Raw genomic sequence first — 20,648 nt, 5'->3', positions numbered from 1 at the left:
TTGGGGCCGGGTGGTGGCGCATCAGGTTAAGAGCTCAATTACAATGCTCAAAGACCCAGATTCAAGGTCCTGGTCCCCACCTGCAGGGCAAAAACTTCATGAGGGGTGAAGCAGAGCTGCAGGTCTCTCTCCCCCCCCTCTCTCTTTCTCTCCCTCTCCATCTCTCCCTCTTCTCTCAAGTTCTGTCTTGATCCAATAATAAATAAATAAATAAATAAATTTTTTAAAGAAATATTTTCAAAACACTGGCTCACCTAAACATGCAAAAATGGAAGAGGAAGCTCTCTCACTGAGACTTGGAGAGCAGATCAATGAATGAAGAAGCACAACGAAAGGAGAGAGACAGTGAAGTGGGAACTTGATTGATGTCACAGGCATCTGAATGCAGTCAGAAGTGGCGACCTCACTATGGGAGGTAAGATAAGTGCAAAAGAGGGAAACTAGTGGAAACTCTGTTTAAGCTACTGCTAGATCCCCCCTCCCCCCACCCCCAACCAGCAGCACACACACACAGAAACAGACACTACTACTTCCCTTGCAGGAAACATGAACGCTGAAATACCATCTGGGACGGTCACTATCCATCCAATTGAGGGCAGGGATTTTCATTTAAAATGTAAGAATTAAGAGACTATTACAGGGGCCAGATGGTGGTGCACCTGGTTAAACACACACATTACAGTGCAGAAAGACCCAGGTTCAAGGCCCCAGTTCCCATCTGTCTCTCTCCCTTTCTAGCTCCCCCTGCCCCTCTCAATTTCTCTGTCTCTATCCAATAATAAATAAAAAAAATATTTTCAAAAGAACATTTAAGAGAGAGAGAGAGACTATTACAAACTAAAGGCTAAACTCTCTTAGCCTTCTTCTGCAACTTGGCTCCTAAAACAAAGGAAGTTGTACCTAAACACTAAACTGAAGACTGGAAGAGCCTTCTCTGAGATACCTGAATTTCTCAGGAGGAAAGATTTTTTTTTTTAAATGCTGACACTGGGGTTGTCCAAGAACCAAGACAGTCAGATCACCCTGCAGAAGAGAGAAGAAGGAAAAAACAAAAACAACAAGAAACAAAAAACAACCTTACTATCTATTCAAAAAATCCATTCAAATTTTTTATTTCCACTCTTTATCTTTTTTATTGTATTTATTTTGGATAGAAACAGAAATCAAGAGAGAAACAGAAGAGAGGGAGAGACACAGCAAGACACCTGCAGCCCTGTTTCACCATTCATGAAGCTTCCCCCTGCTAGTGGGGGCTGGGAGCTTGAATCCTAATCCTTGCACATTGTGACATGTGTGCTCAACGAGTGCCAGCACGTGGCCCCTCACTCTTTTCTTTTTAAATGTTTATTCATTTATCTAATGAGAGAAGGGAAAAAAGGAAAGAAACAGAACACTGCATGGCATGTGCAGCCCTAGGAAGGAACCTGGGCCTCATACATGTAAGCACTGCACTCTACTGTTTATCTGCATCCCCAGTCACTAGTGTGCTGATTTATTTATTATTTTATTCCTTATGGACCAACTTCTTATTCATTTTAATTCAGATAGAGAGAGGAGACACTACAGTACTGATCTACCATCTGTGAGGCTTCAAGACAAGGGTATCATTTAATAGAATAAGATCAATACTTGGAGTAAATTAAAGTACTTGGAAACCAATATAGAAAAAAATGGAAACTTACTGAAGGGGGGAAGAGGTAGCATCATGGTTATGTAAAAGGACCCTCATGAGTCTCCATAGTGCCATATTCAGTCCCATATTCAAAGTTCCATATTCAGTCCCCCATCTCCTGCACTGCCATAAGCCATAACTGAGTAGTGTTTTAGTAAATTAAAAGAGAGAGAGAGAAGAGGAAAGAGGAGTAGGAAGAAAGAGAGAAGGAAAGAAATTACTTAGCTATTAAAAATGAAGTCATCGCCTTACTTATTCTTGGATGAAACTTGAGGAATCATGCTAAGTGAGATATGCCAAAAAAAAAAAAAAAAAGGCTAAATACCAAATGATCTCAGTCATAGGCCCAACTTAAGAAACAAAGACAGAAAGGAAAAGCACAAAGTAAAACTTGGACTGGATTTGGTTTATTGCACCATTGCAAAGGACTCTGGGGTGGGGGGAGGAGGGAAGGGAAAGGACTGTGGCCGGGAGGGCTTTAGGATTCTGCCTGAATGGTGGTGGAGAAGGATCTAGGTTGGGGGCAAGAATCATTTGCAGGCACCTACATGAGGAGATAAGAAATGGTACTCACAGAGCCAGGTGGTGGCGCCCCTGGTTGAGTGCACATGTTACAATGCACAAGAACCCAGGTTCAAGCTCCCAGTCCCCACCTGAGGGGGAAAGCTTCACAAGTGGTGAAGCAGGGCTGCAGGTGTGTCTCTGTCTTTCACCTTCTCTATTCCTCCCTTCCCTCTCTATTGCTGACGGTCTCTATCCAATAAATAAATAAAGATAATTTTTTTAAAAAAAGAAAAAAATAAATGGTACTCACATGTCAAGAACTGAACTGCAAACCAGTAGCTTATCACAGATAAAATGTAACGTAAATAATAATAGTAAATATAAGGGATAAAAACAAGGAGATGAAAATGGTATAATATTCAATACATGCTATTGATTTGTTCAAATTATCTAAATGAACAGAACAATGTAGTTATTGACAAAAAAGTCCTGGGGTGCCAGGTGGCGGTGCACCTGGTTAGGTGCACATAGTACTAAATGCAAAGACCCCTCCCTGCAAGGATTCGGGTTTGAGCCCTGGCTCCCCACCTGCAGGGGAGGGAAGCTTCACGAGCGGCAAAGCAGGTCTGCAGGTGTTTGTCTTTCTCTCTTCCTAGCTCCCCCTCCTCTCTCAATTTCTCTCTGTCCTATCCAATAAAAATAGGTGGAAAAAGGCCTCCAGGAACAGTGGATTCATAGTGCTGGCACTGAGCCCCAGCAATAAGCCTGGAGGGGGAAAAATAAGGAGAAGGGGAAGGATAAGAAGGGTAAAGGGGAGGAGAAGGAGGAGAAGAAAGAGAAAGAAAGAAAAAGTCCCAGCTTAACCAGTGATCAGTATATAGAAATCTAAACAAAACAATAAAAGAGATAATTCCAGCCAAAAAAAATCTGTCAAAAACTCAAAGAGTAATAATATTATAAATGTTTATAAGGATGTAACATAATAATTATAAAAACAACTGGGGTTATCTTATATAGCTTAGAGACTATAGTTCATCTGTAGCCTGTCAGTTCTCTCTGCAAGCTTGTAAGATCTGTATTTTACCCCCACTGTTCTGGAATTCTGGTGAAGCTTTGAGACATAACAGAGATAAACATGAGATGTAGCCCAACAAATACAATGTTATTTTTATAGAAAAGCACAATTCCAAAACAATTTTCAAATTACATGCTTCAAATACCATAGGTTAGAGCTATTTCTCTCCCAGTTCTCAAATTCTTCTTCTTTTTTTTTTTTTTTTGGTCATCACAGTTGGCTAACATTATTTTTTTCCAAATAGAAAAGAAGCAAGGTAAAGGTATCTAGGTGGAGGGAATGCTAGCATTAACACTGGAGATTCCTTCAGTACAGTGGGGCCAGACTCAAAGCTGGGTCCTGCACATGACAAAGTAAGCACACTAACCAAGTGAGCTATCTTGCCTGTTCCTGGCTCTCAGTTTATATTTTCAACTGCCAAATGGCAGCAATAAAAACATACCGATAAACAGAACAACAAGAAGCGTTTAGGGCCAGGTTACCATGTGCAAGGGCCAGGGTTTAAGCCCTGTTCCCACCTGCAAGGAAAAAGCTTTATGAGCAGTGAAGCAGATGTCTCTCTTTTCCTCTTCCTCTTTTTTAATTCTTTAAAATTATCTTTATTTATTTGATAGAGACAGCTAGATATTGAGAGAAGAGGGGAGATAGAATGGGAGAGAGACAGCTGCAGCACTCCTTCATGACTTGTGAAGCTTTCCCCCTGCACGTGGGGTCTGGGGGCTTAAACCTGGGTCTTTGTGCTCTGCAACATGTGCGCTCAACAAGGTGCACCACCCAACCATTCCCTCTTCCTCTCTATCTCTCCCTCCCCTTTCAATTTCTTTCTGTCTTATCAAACAAAAGAACTGGGTGGGGGAGGAAAAAAATGGCTACCAGGAACAGTGGTTTATTCATGCAAGCACAGAGGCCCAGCACTAACCCTGGTGTCAAAAATAAAATAAATTGTAGCCATGATGTTTGCCTCTACACTTCCTTTCTTCCATTTCATACCACCATTTTGTTTCCCTAACAGTCAAAATCACCTTCTTTGCATAGATGGTTCCTAAGGCCGTAAGGATAAAATATCCAGCCCTCTTGAGATCTTGAGGTGGACTGTCAACATGCCTAGGAATGCCTTCCCCATTCTACCCTGTCTCTATACTCAGGCCAGCCACACTGAAATCTGTGCAAGTCCTCATGCTCAAACCGCCCTCACCCCTGAACCTCAGCACTGCTTGTCCTTCACTGGAGAAGCTGTTGAACTAAAATCACATGCAAAATTATGTGTCAGTGTATGAATACGCAAATGTACATGCATAAGGACTTGCAAGTAATTTTAACAGAATTTCTAAGTTGCCTGAACACCAATTTGGATCCCACTCTAGTACTCCGTCCTTATGGTTAAGTAAGTCCATAGTTGGCAACAACAACAGAGTCTTCTCAAATATGGACTTCAGAATGTTTGCATATAATACATACAAAGACTGCACCTGTCAATATTAATTATCTTTTATGTCACTGGAATGTTCTAAAACTAGTAAACTGCTTTCCCTGAGAATGGGTTACTCTGGACAAAAACACCCTTTCACTTTTAGGAACAGTAAGAAATTACATTTTTTAATACTTCAGCCTCATAAGAATGCCTGAGCAGGCAGTTACAAAAAAAGAAGGTGGAGGAGGAAGAGGTGGAGGAGGAGGAGGAAGAAGGAGAAGGAGAAGGAGAAGGAGAAGGAGAAGGAGAAGGAGAAGGAGAAGGAGAAGGAGAAGGAGAAGAAAACACAACTTGAAGACATTTGATGCCTATTAAATGAACAGCTGGGTAGAAAGGGGAATGTAAAAATCCAAACTGCACGTTGAAGCATCAACATAGCAACCATGTACAGTATATGGCTGTTTTTAATCAGATGAAGATTGAAGCTATTACATTTCAAATCAAATGTTATCAATTAGTTCAAGAATACAGCTGAGCTCTCATTTAATTAGAAATGTCCATGTTTAAATCATGAGGTACAGTAGCTGCCAATGAAGCAAAAGGCCAAAAGGGAGGGAGAAGTACCGTGTCCAGACCCTCCGATTGTCAACTGTCTTCTACACAGGACCAACATCTGGAGTGGACTGGCCCTGATGTAATGAAGAACTTCATGTACTAGCTAATTTGAGATTTAATGTAATTGAACATAATTGTTTTGAAGACAATTAAAATCACTATTCTGGTCTGGCCAATTCTGAACTCTTCATTTTTGTGTGAAATGGATTCTCCTCCTCACTGAATTTTAACTCTTTCTAGGAGGAAAAGAAAGCACTTTCCAGCCAAGATTTCCCTGGAAAATAATCTGTAGGTTGTCAGAATCCATTAGCATGCAGCAAAAGTAGTGAGTTAGTCCTTCGGAAACATGGTTCATTCCCTGTTTCTGGTGCTTGATGGAGCTCAGGTAGAGTCCAAATCTATATCCCAACTGCTAGACAACTCACTGTTAAATAAAAATGAAGCAGCATCATAGAGGGATTTCTGAAGTCATGTAGAGAAGAATGCAATTATCCGAAGGCAGACTTTTCCCCCCGAAAGGTTCTGAGCCCCTGTATCTCATAATTAAACATAGTGTAGTTAGACAATCCAGGCAAAAGTTTTTTTTTTCTCCCAGTTTGCCTCATTCAAAAACACCTCAAGTGACATAGCTCAAATTTTCCAAATTAAACTTTCCCCTGGGGCTGAAATCAAACATGTGACAGTACAGATCTAAAGAAAATCTCTCTTTAAGAGAGTTATGCGGGGGGGGGGGGGGAATAAGAAGAAATCAGAGGGGTAAAAAAAGGGGGTAGGAGTTAACATTTAAGTGGTTTCTCAACCTCATCATTACCCCTGCTCAAGAAAATAGGACACAGATGGGCAAAACACACAATCGTTCTGCCCCAAAAAGTCTAAGGAACTCGTTAGAAACTGCTGTTATGTTCTTACAACACATGGTGAATTTGCAAGGAGAAAATGATGGACGTGCTACAGCCCCCCAGTATCCCGTGTTCCATGCTACCGTGAGGTGCAAAGTGGAAGGATGAGTCACAGAAACACAGCATGCTACTGAACCAGTGAAGATTCACTGTTGATAGAATCTGCAAGGTCAATTTTTCCCAGAGAGTTGAGGAGTGATTATATTTTCACAAACTGTTCTTATTTATAAAAATAGTTTTCATTAAGGAATGACATCCTATCCCAATTTTCTCTTACTTCTGGCCATGGATCCACACTCTTCCACTCTGACACCAGAGAGAGGGTAGATGGGGATCAGGTCCACTGCTCCCAGACAAGGGTGGACCCCCTCTTGAACACCCATATCAATAGCCTGCAATTCCCCTCCTGGGGATATATCCTAAGGAACCCAACACATCCATCCAAAAAGATCTGTGTACACATATGTTCTTGGCAGCACAATTTGTAATAGCCAAAACCTGGAAGCAACCCAGGTGTCCAACAACAGGTGAGTGGCTGAGCAAGTTGTGGTATATATACACAATGGAATACTACTCAGCTGTAAAAAATGGTGACTTCACTGTTTTCAGCCGATCTTGGATGGACCTTGAAAAAATCATGTTGAGTGAAATAAGTCAGAAACAGAAGGATGAATATGGGATGATCTCACTCTCAGGCCGAAGTTGAAAAACAAGATTAGAAAAGAAAACACAAGTCGAACCTGAAATGGAATTGGAGTATTACACCAAAGTAAAAGACTCTGGGGTGGGTGGGTGGGTGGGGAGAATACAGGTCCATGAAAAATGATGAATGAAATAGTGGGGGTTGTATTGCTAAATGGGAATCTGGGGAATGTTATGCATGTAAAAAAAAAAAAAAAAGTAGAAACGCAAAGCAGAAATTGAGTTTGGAGTATGGCACCAAAGTAAGAAAGCAGAAGTATACTAGAGTTTGCAGTGAGTACCTCCCTAATACTTCCTCTCCACTTTTCCAAGCTTTGGGTCCATGATTGCTCAACAATTTGTTTGGCTTTGTATGTTAACTCTCTTTTTAGTCACCAGGTTCCAGGTGTCATCAGGATGCCGGCCAGACTTCCCTGGATTGAAGACACCACCAATGTGTCCTGGAGCTCAGCTTCCCCAGAGACCCATCCTACTAGGGAAAGAGAGAGGCAGACTGGGAGTATGGACCGACCAGTCAACGCCCATGTTCAGCGAGGAAGCAATTACAGAAGCCAGACCTTCTACCTTCTGCAACCCTCAATGACCCTGGGTCCATGCTCCCAGAGGGATAGAGAATGGGAAAGCTATCGGGGGAGGGGGTGGGATATGGAGATTGGGCGGTGGGAATTGTGTGGAGTTGTACCCCTCCTAAAATAAAAAAAAAAATAATAAAAAAATAAAAAAAAAATAGACTGGAAGGCTTCCAAGCAGGCAGCCAGAACAGAATTGCCTTGAAAATGTAACATTTAAACAACAAATTACTAAACTTTCAATTACATCAAAAGTAGCAGCTATACTCGTATCGTTCTACTATTTTCTTTCATTTTGTAATCTGCATAGCAGATAGCTTCTGCTCCAAAATAAAGATACAGCAATTCCCTTTGTCCCACCTCCCAATTGTCATAAAGCATCACATTTAGTCTGGGAAATAGCTTATATGGTAAAGCACTGGACTTTGATGCCTGAGGGTCCTAATTTGATGGGGACCCTGGTATCACATGTACCAGAGGGCTCAGTTCCCTCTCTCCTCTCTCTCTCTCTCTCTTCATCTCATGTGAAAGTCTCTCTTTGTTTCATAGGTAATAAATCTTTAAAAACATTCACATTTCTTTAGTTTTCTATTCCCCTAAAGTGGAGGAGCTGTGAATGTTTATCAGTCTTGAACAACTCTGTATTACATTACGGCGGATTACTTCAAACTTTTTTCAATACTATCAAATCCATGTTGACAAAAATCCCTTGTTGCCTGAATACACAGGTGTACTTATATCAGAATATATGCACACAAACGAATCCTGAAAGATGTGTAGGGCTGGGGAGATAGTTCACTGGTAGGGTACATGCCTTGCCATGCATACAGCCCAATTTCAGCTATGTCCCAGCACCAGAAGGAAGATGCTATGGTACACTCTTAAATCCTCTTCCTCTTTTATTCTGTCTCTCTATCTGAACTGAAATGAAAACATGACCTCGAAGTGGTGAAATCATGCACGTGTAAGACTTTAGGTCCACATAGCCATTAATACTTGGTTTGCTCTTGTTCAGATTTTCAACTGAGTTGTCATGTTCTGATAAGTACACATTGTAGATAACAAAAAGCTTTACGCTACTGCTCTGAGTTTTAATCATAGTGCAGTATGACTATTTTAGCAACAGGTAAAAACAACACAGAAGCCAGTTTTACATCCTTAATTATGATTCAAGAGAATCTGTCCTCTGTTTGCTCAGAACTATCAGTCAACTCTTTGCTCTCCAAACCAGCATACCTTTTGAAGGAGGACAATCTGCTAAGGAGAAATCAGGTTTATCTGAAAATATGTTGACTCTAAACTGAGCAAGACTAAGATAATACAGTTTTTTTTTTGCTTAAATAAATATGGTCCTTCACATTCAAGTTGCCCCACTAAGCCTCATTACACCACTATGAGAGATGGACCCTATTTCATTTCAACCCATGAACCAGCACAAGATTTGAGATTCCTAATCTCAAAACACAACTACTTAGAATGGTTCACAACATGCCAATTTATTGGTGAAATGAAGTCTGACTTCAGCATTAATACTTCACAGGTTAAAATTTTAAGATGTTTCTCTTTTTTTTAATAAAAGTTATTTTTTTTCTACAAGTGATTTAATATTGATTTACAAATTAATCAGTGAACAGGGGTATAATCCACGCCATTCCCACCACCTGAGTTCTGTATCCCCATTCCTTCCATTAGAAACTTCAGTAGAGGGAGTCAGGTGGTAGTGCTGCGGGTTAAGCGCACATGGTGCAAAGCACAAGGACCTGCATAAGGACCCCGGTTCGAGCCCCCGGCTACCCACCTGCAGGGGAGTCGCTTCACAGGTGGTGAAGCAGGTCTGCAGGTGTCTGTCTTTCCCCCTCTCTGTCTTCCCCTCCTCTCTCCATTTCTCTCTGCCCTATCTAACAATGACAACATCAATAACAACAACAATAACTACAACAATAATAAAAAAAAACAAGGGCAACAAAAGGGAAAATAAATAAACATTTAAAAAAAAACCTGCAGTAGTTCTCCCAAGGTCACAGATGTGGATTGACTATTGTTTCTGTATTTACTTTCCCTTTTTATTTTTTTCCTTTATTGGGGGATTAATGTTTAACATGTGACAGTGAATACAATAGTTTGTAAATGCATAACATTTCTCAGTTTTCTTGCCCATTTTTTCTATGGGCCTGCCTTCTCTTCCATTCTAAGTCACACCTCCACCTGCTACTATTTCTGATAGTCCTACACCACAAAGGATGTGTGACCATCTTTGTGGGAAGAATGGCATCTAGATCTTAGAGCCCACGGTTTATTTTATTTTATTTTATTTTATTTTATTTTATTTTGAACTCCAATATCACTTTTTGAGTAAATGTAGATTTATAAGATTTTGGTTGTCTAAAGCTCATTTAATAAAGAGAAAATGGGAATTGCTTGAGATGTTTTGAAAAATCATGAAAATCAGTTTGAAGGTAGAGTCTACAAAGTTGGGAGGGCATTCAGAGCAACAGAGGAAACCAATGATTAAAGAACATTCAGCTTTACTAGAAGTCTATCCTTAATCCAAACAGGGAATATATCTAAAGAAAGAAACTCAGCTCTTAACTAGCTGTTCAACAGAAGCTGCGATTGTAATAACTGATCTGTTGTAGTCTTGATCAGAAAATATATTAAGCACTGATACTTCAGGATGTTTCTGCCCTATAATGAAGATAATGCAAACAGATAAGGCATTTGCTGTTCTATGATGAAAACTGAATGCTTTCTTTCTTCTGATATAATTTTTTTTAATATTTTAATTTATTTATTATTGGATAGAGACAGAAATTGAGAGGGGATGGGGAGACAGGGAGAGAGACAGAAAGACACCTGCAGCCCTGCTTCACCACTCAATTGAGAAGCCTTCCTCCAGAAGCTGGGGACCAGGGGCTTGAACCAGATCCTTGCACAACTGTGATGTGGGCTCTTAACCAGGTAAGCTACCACCTGGCCCCTGATAGATATAAGTTCTTTAATAGAAAAAATTACATATGCGACCTCTGACATTACATTAGCTATTTATGACATTTATGACTAGTCATGGCCTCTTCCTCCAGAATCTTACTATGCTGTATTATCTTACTGGTTGGCTCTGCTCAGACATTCACCTTTGGTGTCTATGAGAGATTTTGGACTTGTTACTATGTTTGCCAAAGGTCTCTTGGCTCAATATAGGAAAAGAGCCTTTTCTTTTAATTGCTCAATCATTTCACTGTACAGTCTTTTCCTAATTGATCCCATCTTCCAGGCCTGGTCAAGTATTCCCTCCAAACATCCCCACCCAAACTATCTGGTTCAAAATCTGACATCTGGAAAACGAGGATAGGCCAGTTAGTATCTAAAGCAGAGGTTTTTGGAACACATGCACCTGTCTGTTACAAACAGTTTGAACTCCACCATCTTCTGTTCTGAGGCCACCAATAGCCTTTAGATGTTAACAACTTCCAGCTTTCGATAGCTTGTGACTCACTTGAATGTACAACCTGGAAGAGAAAGCTGCCAGAAAGGTCGCCATATATGGCAACCACTCAAAACTCCAAAGTTATTTTTGAAGTTTACAAGCCTGGTTTAGGCTCCTTAAAAGTCTACAAAAGTAAATTCAAAGTGAAAGACAAAAGTTTTCAGGCAGTAATTAAACCTTTAGCTATGTTATTATATCTTTGTCACCCTATCTCGCAGAAACTTTACAGCTAATCTTTGCAGAAGAAAGAAAAAATAAGCTAGATGCATGAATTACAGAGCTCATGACAGCCCTATACTATTAATTTTAATAATGTGAAAAGATAAACATATGTCACTCACTCATGGACAGCTAGAGAGTCCTGTCTTAGTATAGGTCTAAAATTTCCTTTTTTCTTTTCATGTCAAATCTTTTAGGCCATTTAAATGGTTTTACATTGCTTAATTAGAAAAAATAAAGGGGGTATGGTTTTATTCCACTGACTTAAAAGAAAATGTCTTTAAAATATTTGTAAAAAAAAAAAAAAAAAAAAAAAAAACAGGTCATTTTCTTAACTAGTGTTACCTTAGCTGTTTTTTTTAACCACAAAAAAGTGAAGAACAAACCCATACCACCTCCTATTTTATGTGTTTTTTCAAAATATTCTAGCTCTTGAAAAAAAAAAAGAGATGATTTCTTTTTTTTTTTTTATCCTAAATCTTCTGAAAGGCTTTTATTCTCAGTTTCACATGATTCAATTGAATCCAGTGCTGAGAGAATAGAACACTCTCTCCTGCAATTTCTTAAGCATGCATATAAGGGAAGAATACTGCTGGCAAGACGAGCTTTCAGGATGAATCTCAGCAGAAGTAAATTGTTTGGTATCTGTAATGGAGTATAATAGCTGTAATTCCATTTGAGCTGCTGCCACTAATATGCTGATAAAAACCTGTGAGTTGAGACCCAGGCATCCATCCGTCTGTGGCTTCTACAAATGTCTCTGCACATTCACTTAATCATAGAGACAGGTAACTCAGCCCCATTAGATGTGCTGTGTCTAACAATGAGAGGACCAAGCTGGCTCTTCCTGCTCAAAGAATGCAAGAGTGACGCTACTAACTGATTTCAGAAGACTATTCTTTTTTTAAAATTTTTTTAATATTTATTTATTCCCATTTGTTGCCCTTGTTGTACAGAAGACTATTCTTATCAGCAGCTGTCAGAAATTTTCATAGCTATTTCCTGTTACTGCAAAGTTGGAAGACAGTAACTTAAAGTGGTCGTTTTCAAACATGGGAGTAGAGTAAACACCTCTTTCTCAGGTAAAGTGATAACCCAATAAAAATGACACTCAAAAATTAAAACATATGTCTCCGATGCTTAAGGGTCATGAAAAATTGTCTCCTGGTAACAAAGCATACCTTCTTAAATGACTGTTAAGTCTGTAAACACACCATTTTAGGGTGTATGTGAGAAAGTAAGACAAAGGACATCTAAAATTCTGTATCATCATGTGAACAGTTTCAAAAGTAGGGGAAAAAATTATCTTTCATAGTGAAAACTGGTCCCAGGCTTAAAGAGGCTTATGTTCCAGTCCTCTGAATTGCTGAGTGGTCTTAACACACATCACTTAGATGCAATTGGCTAAGAGTCTTTATATGGAGAAAATGGAGTCAAAATAATAATGCGGTAATGACAGCATGGGCTTTGCTCACAGGAGTGCTTTGAAAAGTAGCTGGTATTTGACATGTTTATTTTTTATTCAGCTTGCTGAATAAAAGGCATAATGCGCTATTGCATTCATACTATTAATGACCAAATACATGGCTTGAAAGGAAAACACTAAGCCTTTATGTAAATATTTCCTCCTGAGAAGCCTGACAATATGCTGAAATTCTGAACAACTCTCATCTCATTCTCCCCGTTAAGAGACGCAGTGCTAAGTGCAGGCAGTGGTTTGCAAAAGAGCATATGTGTGTAATTCTAAGTACCTGATGCATCTCAAGTTCCTGGGGTCTAGCAGAAACCACAGGTCAAAAACAAGGGGGAGGGGGCCTCTAGCAAGAGAGGAAAAGAATGTTCTATAGATACTGTGTCAGAACACAAAAATTACTGTATTATCAAAACACTACAGATTTGCTTCAATTGCCTTGTTCCTACCATTTTTTCCAAGAAGAGCTGCTTTTGCTATGTTCTCAACAATGTGTTTTCTTCTGGCTTCTGAAATATTTAGTAAACAGGCAGCCAAACGGAGCCCCAGTCTGGAAGAAGACATTTTTTTTTCCTAGAGTAAGAGAAAAATGATTCTTAGTTTTGTACTCTACAGTTCATTCTGATTTTCATGTTCATTAAACATAACAAAAAAAAATCACAGCCTTTTGGAAATCAGGCAGTTATATAATATGACTTCACTATCTCATTACTAGAGAATGCCCAGAGGACAAAATCTTCAAGGTTGATTTAACCAGGAAATCCTGTGTCCTTCACATATGGATAGCTGAACAGATGAATACTAGAACATAGCCAGGCCAGTCAACTAGTTGACTTGGCTAGTGTGCTGCTTTGCCATGTGTGTGACCAAGGTTTGAGTCCCACCGTAGCACACTGATGGACTTCAGTGTCGTGGTATCTGTCCCTCTTTCCTTCAATCTCTCACTCAATCTGGGGGAAAAAAAGTGAACAGAAAGAATAGAATATCCACAAATCACTTAGCCTGAATTTCCAAGTAAAAAGTGAAACTGTTTACTTTTTAAGCATCACCTACCTTAGCTTATCGTTAGTATAACGGCCTGTGATAATTTAACAGATAATCATGATTCTTTTATTAAATGAGACTGACTAGGGAAATGCAGAAAAGAGGGACAGACAACTGATTCTTACATAAACTTTTTTGGGCACAAAGAGGCAAGGTATCTTTATGAGCCACCACCATGTGCCAACACATGAGCATAAAAGGGATACTTTGGGGTTGTTTAGCAACTATTGGACTGAGTTCCCCTTGTACTTTGCTCAAGTTTCTAAATCCGTTTCACATCATAGGACTCTGTACCTGGAACTAAAAGCTGACATACATTCTGCTATGTTGCTCACTAATGCCAAAAATATCTTGCAAAAAAACAGATTACACAAGTTGTGAAGGTTGGTTTGATTTTTAGTTCTCTAGAATGACAGTGCTCAACTCCATAGCTTTCCACACCTCAAATGTTAAGATGAATTAAAGATACCAAAAACAGATATCTCAAAATAGTAAGAAAATAATTCTTTTCCGTATCAGGCCACCGTATTTTAGGTTCTTTTAATATCTCTTCTAAAAATGAATGTGGCCCTCATGAGTTCATTCAAAAAATCCTGGATGGTCAGCATATTGTGCCAGGTAATGAATGATCTTCATGGAGGAGCTACTTCAGTGAGTGAAACCGTGCAATTTTTCTGGGATAAAAATTCAGTTTGTGAGTTTCAGCTAAACTGTGCTCTAGGGCAAGTCATAGTGCTTGCTCTCCATTATGCTGACCTCGGTTCATTACGACTATTCCTTGGACTAACCTAGAAGAAAAAGACTTCATGGTTAGTTCAGATTTGTGGGCAGATTTTCAGATTGTGGCCATCATTAGGTTTTCCTAGGCATTAATAACATGGTTGTTATAAAGCAGCTCAGACCCCTCTCGGGTTTTTTTTTCTTTTTTTATGTAAACAAAAAAATGCTTTACACAAGGGGTGTGGGCGTCTTCTGGCTTTCATTTGTTTTCAGTGTGTTTATGTAGCTTAATTGTCTCATCAGGCACTTTCCCAACATAATTATGCTTTTTAACAAATGGTGTTTATGGCAACCCCTAACAGTGCAAAAGAAAGGATTAGTTTCATCCTCTCATTCCACATTCTAATTCCCTGTGGACAACTCAATCACACAAAGATGGTGTTAGAAAAATCCACCTTCGCAGCAGAGGCTGGAATTAGTGACAGTACCAGGCTGGAGATGGGCGGGCGCAAGGGGCAGTGAGGCTTGTAGGTGAAAGGGTAAAGCATTTCTCTGCTCTTCTCAAGGAAAGTGACCTAAAGGACCACCCCCCCCACCCCACCCCCCGCCGCACAACAAGGAGGCTTGGGGCAATGCGAGCGAGCGACCAGGGAAGGCCTCAGTGCAGAGGGAGCAATTGCTGGCCTGAGCTTTAGGGCCCTGGCTACGCACCCGCACCCCGGCTAGCCCGCACCCCACTAGCTAGCACGCATCCCGTTTGCACGTCTAGGCCCGGAGTAGCGCGCAGAGGCTGTGCCCTTGCTAGGCCCCCCGAGGGCCGCCCCGCTGGGCTGGAGTATGGGGTGCCCGCAAGGCTACGCAGACCACGGGGTGGCCCTGGGGGTTCGCCAGGGCCGCGGGGCTGCCCGACCACACGACGAGGCCAGTGCACAAGGGGCCGCGGTGCAGCGGGGGCGCGCTCAGCCCCGGCCAGCGCAGCGCAGCGCGGGGAACCCACCTGGGTGCAGAGAGCGGGCGAGACTGCAAAGCGCCCGGTCTAGCCTCCGCACACCCCGCGCAGCTTCCGCGGCCCGCCCCGCCCCACCCCGGGCGCCCCGCCCCGCCCGCCTGCCCTGGGGCCCGGAGCGCCAGCTGTCCTAGGGCAGCCGGATCCCAGCCCCGCGTCCTTATCACCAAGGCGCAGCCTCCCCGCCTCAACCCGGGTGCCCAAGCTCCGTGACTTGACAGCGGGGCCCTGAGTCTACACGGGGGTCACTCACTGGCCACTCGCCGCCAGGGGGCTCTTTGCTCGGCTCTGCACAGAGCCCCTGGAAAATAATAGATCCCCCAGGAGAGACACTGCCCACAGCCACTTGCCACCAGTCACTGAATGCACCCTAGTGCTGCTTATGCCCATTTCAGCCAACGTTAGACCATAAAGAACCCTGGTGTTGAGCAGTCCTTTTTTTTTCCTCCCTAAGCCAGTAAATCATTTCTCTTCCCAAAAATCAGGACCTGCTTTTTTTTTTCTCTAGTGTAGCAAGGATTAAATGTCACCGTTTTGATTCGTTTTCATTTCTGAAGTGAAATAATCACTAAATAACTACTTCGACAGAATACATTAATTTTAAAATCTTTTTATTTTCTAATTATACTTTTTAAACACAGATTTGAGGAAATTAACATTTATGTGGACATTTGGTTTCTAGCCTAATGTGGCATAAAAATAAGTAACATAATGAGTGTTAAAAAAAATCAGGTTCACGATGCTTCTCACATCATCATCATTGTACTTAGATGTCACAACAGTATTATGTGCGATTGTGTCAGATCCAGCCTTCTCCATCTCCGGAGTGTTGGCAGGTAGGAGGGTTGTTGGCAAGAGGAGGGGTGTTAACCTCAGGATCCTGGATCCTTTCCAAGGCTGGTAATTACATTCTGCCAGCCAAAATTCATCCCATAATTTTAATTGGATAAATCCTTTCTGGCCTAAGCTACTGCTATGCCTGTCAAACTGTTGCCACATTTCACCCCAGAGGTGTCTGTGTTTTTAGTTGCAAGAATCAGTCCCTTTGAGGTTGGCTTATCAGTTCAAATCCTCAAAGTGCTTTGGGATCCTAGGGTGTGTGTGTGTGTGTGTGTGTGTTCCCTACTGATCCATGTCTCCACTAAAAGCCAATACACATGTAATGTCAGCAGATCATTTTGAGAGTTTTTAAAGACAGGTCGATATACCCCATGTCGACTTCTTTCCTCCTGAGAGCTATTATTGCCTGGAGGGGTAGCTCCAATTACCAAAAAGTACTACAGTATCCAAGGTTTCCTTCCTTGGAGAAGAGGTCTGAGGCCCTTCATCTTTTCAAACATTTCGAAAGATTTTTCTCCATGTCTCTTAATTCTGTCTGTTGAGTCTCTCCTCCTTAGAGGACTTCTGGGTTTCAAGTTAGGTAACATTTCTGAAAATATTTACACCCAACAGTTATTGAGTAAGCTTTAGTCTCTTGCACCAAACACAAATGTAGAGAAAACAGGGCAGCAGCATTCTTTATAGAGAGGGCAGTGTCTGCCCACCACCATGAAACAGAAGCGTATGTCCTTAGAAAGTAAACTTAATAAGAAATTTAACAATAAGATTGTTTTCTTCAAAGTTGAGAATCGTTGGTATTAGTTTAGATGTAGTTTACATATAATTCTGTTCACCTTTTGACTTGCAAGGACTTCATGTCACAATTACAGTGTATGCACATCAAACCACTGTTTTAACTTACCTGAAAATCTTTGGAAAGATTTTCCATCCTTCGGGGGCAAATGTGCAATTTTGATTCTTTAATTCTCCTGCTATGTCCATGTCCAGGACTTTAGTTCTTTCTGCTCATAATCCCTGTTCAGAAATTAGCACTGAAAGAAAGAACAGCTAAAAGTCCCAAGTGTCAGTTCTATCACTGACAACTGCTGTTTACTCACACTCCCATGAATTGCCTATGACACAATGGCACTTTGCTGTAATTTTGATTTTCTATTTTTTGCATATGTGTGTGTGTGTTGGGGGGACTCAGTTCTTACTGGAGGGGATAAAGGAGAAATGCTATGATTAGTGTCACTTTGCAAGTCAGCTTGAACCAAGAGATCAGGTGCTACCCGAGCAAGGCCTAGACTAGGGAGAGCAAGTGAGCAAGTAAGTGAGTGAGTGAGATAATCACTTCAGGTGCAAACTTGGTGGGTCTGCCCAAACTCAGCAACACAGTATTTTTAAAAAGCCTAAATTAAGAAATCTGTGATGAGTGAAAAATTGAAATTTTCAATCCAGACAGTAAGCTACCCTGTACTTGCCCAGCTCAGTCTCACTGGCCTCCCCCTGGTCCCTGCCCTGTGGTTGCCTTTCCCATTGTGCCTGACTGCTTCTGATTGCAGGGTTGAGAGGAAGCTGTACCACTCTGCCCCGCCTGCATCCTCTCTTGTGGCCCCCAAGATGGGTAACAAAAACAGAAATGTCCAGGGTAGGAATTTCCAAACCAGTGTACACTTATAATTTAGAGTCTACTCAAGAGTTTCCTAAGCTTCCATATATAGGAGGCATAGTCAACTTATCTCAGAAATAAATAAATAAATAAGTAAACCATATTAGAATAAGGGAAAGAATTAACTTTACTAATAATTTCCACTACCTACTTCAGGGGGGTTGCTTCACAAGCGGTGAAGCAGATCTGCAAGTAGGTGTCTCTCTCCCTCCCTGTCTTCCCCTCCTCTCTCTGTCCTATCCAACAACAATACAAGAACAAAGAGACAAAAAAATGGGAAAAAATGGCCTCCAGGAACAGTGGATTCATAGTGCAAGCACTGAGCCTCAGCGATAACCCTGGAGGCAAATAAATAAATAAATAAGAGTTTCCTTTAATGTGAGATTTTTGAATTAATATTTTCAAGAATATTTAAATACTATGAACTGGTTTGCTGCTTGCATATTCCAGCATTTCCCTATGTTCAGGAAAGCATAGAGATCCTTTTTCCTTAGAAAGGCAGATGTGGGGGGAAAAAGGCAGATGTGAAATTATTAATGTAACTTTTTGAAGACATCACCTTTACCGTGTTTTACATTATATCAGCCAGCTTTCATGTACAGGTTTTATGTCTCCTTTCATATAAATATGATCTGATAAATGAAAAAATAAAGTATCTTTACTTATCACTCTAGGACACCTGAAGTGCAAAAGTGGTTTGTTACTTATATTATTTGGATTATGCGACATTATGAAATATTTATCCTATTAGCTGTTTCGTAAAGGAAAAGTAGATTTAATTGCAGCCACTTATAGTGTTGAGTGGGGGAGGCTATGCTACTCACGTATTTGAAATATGACAAGGCTCTTGTTAGAAGTTAGAGCAAAGAACTTTCACATGTCACATATCTCACATATCTCTTCCTTCAATACAGGACATGATCTCTAGCTATTTTCATCTTAATAGAGGAAGAAAAAACCCCACTTTTTCTAAAGTTACCAGTTTTCCACAAGAGATACAAAATTATTTTTTAAAATGTCTATTCATTTATTATTGGATAGAGACAGAGATGAATTGAGATGGGAGGAGGAGACAGAGAGGGAGAGAGACAGAGACACCTGCAGCCTGATTCACCAATTGTGAAGCTTTCCCCCTGCAGGTGGGGGACCAGGGGCTTTGATCCTACAACCCTGCTCACTACAATGTGTGTGCTTAACCAGGTATGCCACCGCCTGACCCTTGGGTGCAAAAATCTATTTTACACAATATAGACTGCATTCTTACTGTAACATGAAAGACCAGCTAGAATAAGTATAGTGTGTAGCTCAAATTGGAATTATTTGCTATGCATTTATTCATTCACTACCAATATTTCATGAACTAGTCAAGTTAGAAGACTATTGACAATTGACCCTTTAATTCATTTCTTATCTTTTTTTTTTTTAAGATAGAGACAGAAAATGAGTAAAAGAGACCATTGAACCAAAGTTCCTTTCCATGTGATAGGCCCAGGTTTAAACCTGGGTCAGACACATGGCAAAGCAGCGAACTGTCCAAGTGTGTTATTTTGCTCACCCTGTTTATTACCTTTTTATACCTTCTGTGCAGTCATTGACTTGTGCATGCCTTTATGGACCCCTCAGCATGGAGTAGAATGAAGTGTATCCCAGAGCCTCTCTCCAGAGGTATTTCTCTTTATTTTTTATTTTCTTTCTTTATTTTTTTGCCTCCAGGGTTATTGCTGGGGCTTGGTGCCTGCACCACGAATCCTCTGCTCCTGGAGGCCATTTTGCCCACTTTTTTGTTGTTGTTGTTGCCCTTGTTGTTGCACTTGTTTTTTCATTGTTACTGTTATAGCTGTTCTTGTTGGATAGGACAGAGAGAAATGGAGAGGAGGGGAAGACAGAGAGGGGGAGAGAAAGACAGACACTTGCAGACCTGCCTCACTGCTTGTAAAGCGACACCCCTTCAAGTGGGCAGCTGGGGCTCAAACTGGGATCCTTAGGCCGATCCTTGCGTATTGCACCATGTGTGCTTAACCCACTACGCTACCACCCAGCCCCTCAGAGGTATTTTTCCATAGATAATTGTTATATTGAAATTAAAAAGTGAGCCCTAAAATTTTGCTTAAAATTTATATTAACTTGTGGGACTATATTAAGATTATTTCTCCCACCTGTTGGGGGGTTACTTCATAAGCAGTGAATCGAATCTGCAGGTGTCTATCTTGGGGGTTAGGCAGTAGCATAGCCGGTTAAGCACACGTGGTGCAAAGTGCAAGGATCAGCCTAAAGATCCAGGTTTGAGCTCTTCACCTGCAGGGGGTCGCTTCAAAGTGGTGAAGCAGGTCTGCAGGTGTCTTTCTCTCCCCCTCTCTGTCTTCCCCTCCACTCTCCATTTCTCTCTGTTCTATCCAACAACGACATCATCAACAACAACAATAAAACAACAAGAGCAACAAAGGGAAAAATAATTAATAAAAAAGAGCATTTCTAAAACTATAATAATTCACAAAAGCATCATATATCCAGAAAATGCTAGGAATATTTAGAAACACTTATCCCTAAGTAACATGATTTTTGTTTATTTATTTATTTTTTTTTTTGCTGTGCTAGAAAGTTTTTGACAATAAATATCAACTTGAAAATCCCGGCTTGTGGGTGATACTACCGATTTTCATTAAAGAAAGATGATACATCTGTGACAGTTCCAAAGTAACTGCTCAGGCTGGGTACACTTGCAGGCCTTTCAAGTGTTACACTCTTGTCCTTTATCTGTAATGACCT

General features: G+C 40.8%; 1 protein-coding gene across 1 annotated transcript in view; it reads right to left on the bottom strand.

The window, feature by feature from the left end:
• FTCDNL1 (formiminotransferase cyclodeaminase N-terminal like) overlaps positions 1–13,187 on the bottom strand; it is a 50,331-nt gene extending 37,144 nt beyond the window's left edge. The window contains 6 exon segments of the mRNA XM_060194202.1: positions 6,454–6,568; position 7,463; positions 7,611–7,647; position 8,854; positions 10,038–10,132; positions 13,071–13,187. Coding sequence (XP_060050185.1) covers positions 6,454–6,568; position 7,463; positions 7,611–7,647; position 8,854; positions 10,038–10,132; positions 13,071–13,185 — 364 coding nt within the window. The 5' untranslated portion in view covers positions 13,186–13,187.
• Between the last annotated feature and the right edge of the window lie 7,461 nt (positions 13,188–20,648).

The sequence above is a fragment of the Erinaceus europaeus genome, chromosome 7 (genome assembly GCF_950295315.1).
Source record: "Erinaceus europaeus chromosome 7, mEriEur2.1, whole genome shotgun sequence".
NCBI lineage: Eukaryota > Metazoa > Chordata > Mammalia > Eulipotyphla > Erinaceidae > Erinaceus > Erinaceus europaeus.
This window is presented reverse-complemented; position numbering and strand designations above follow the sequence as displayed.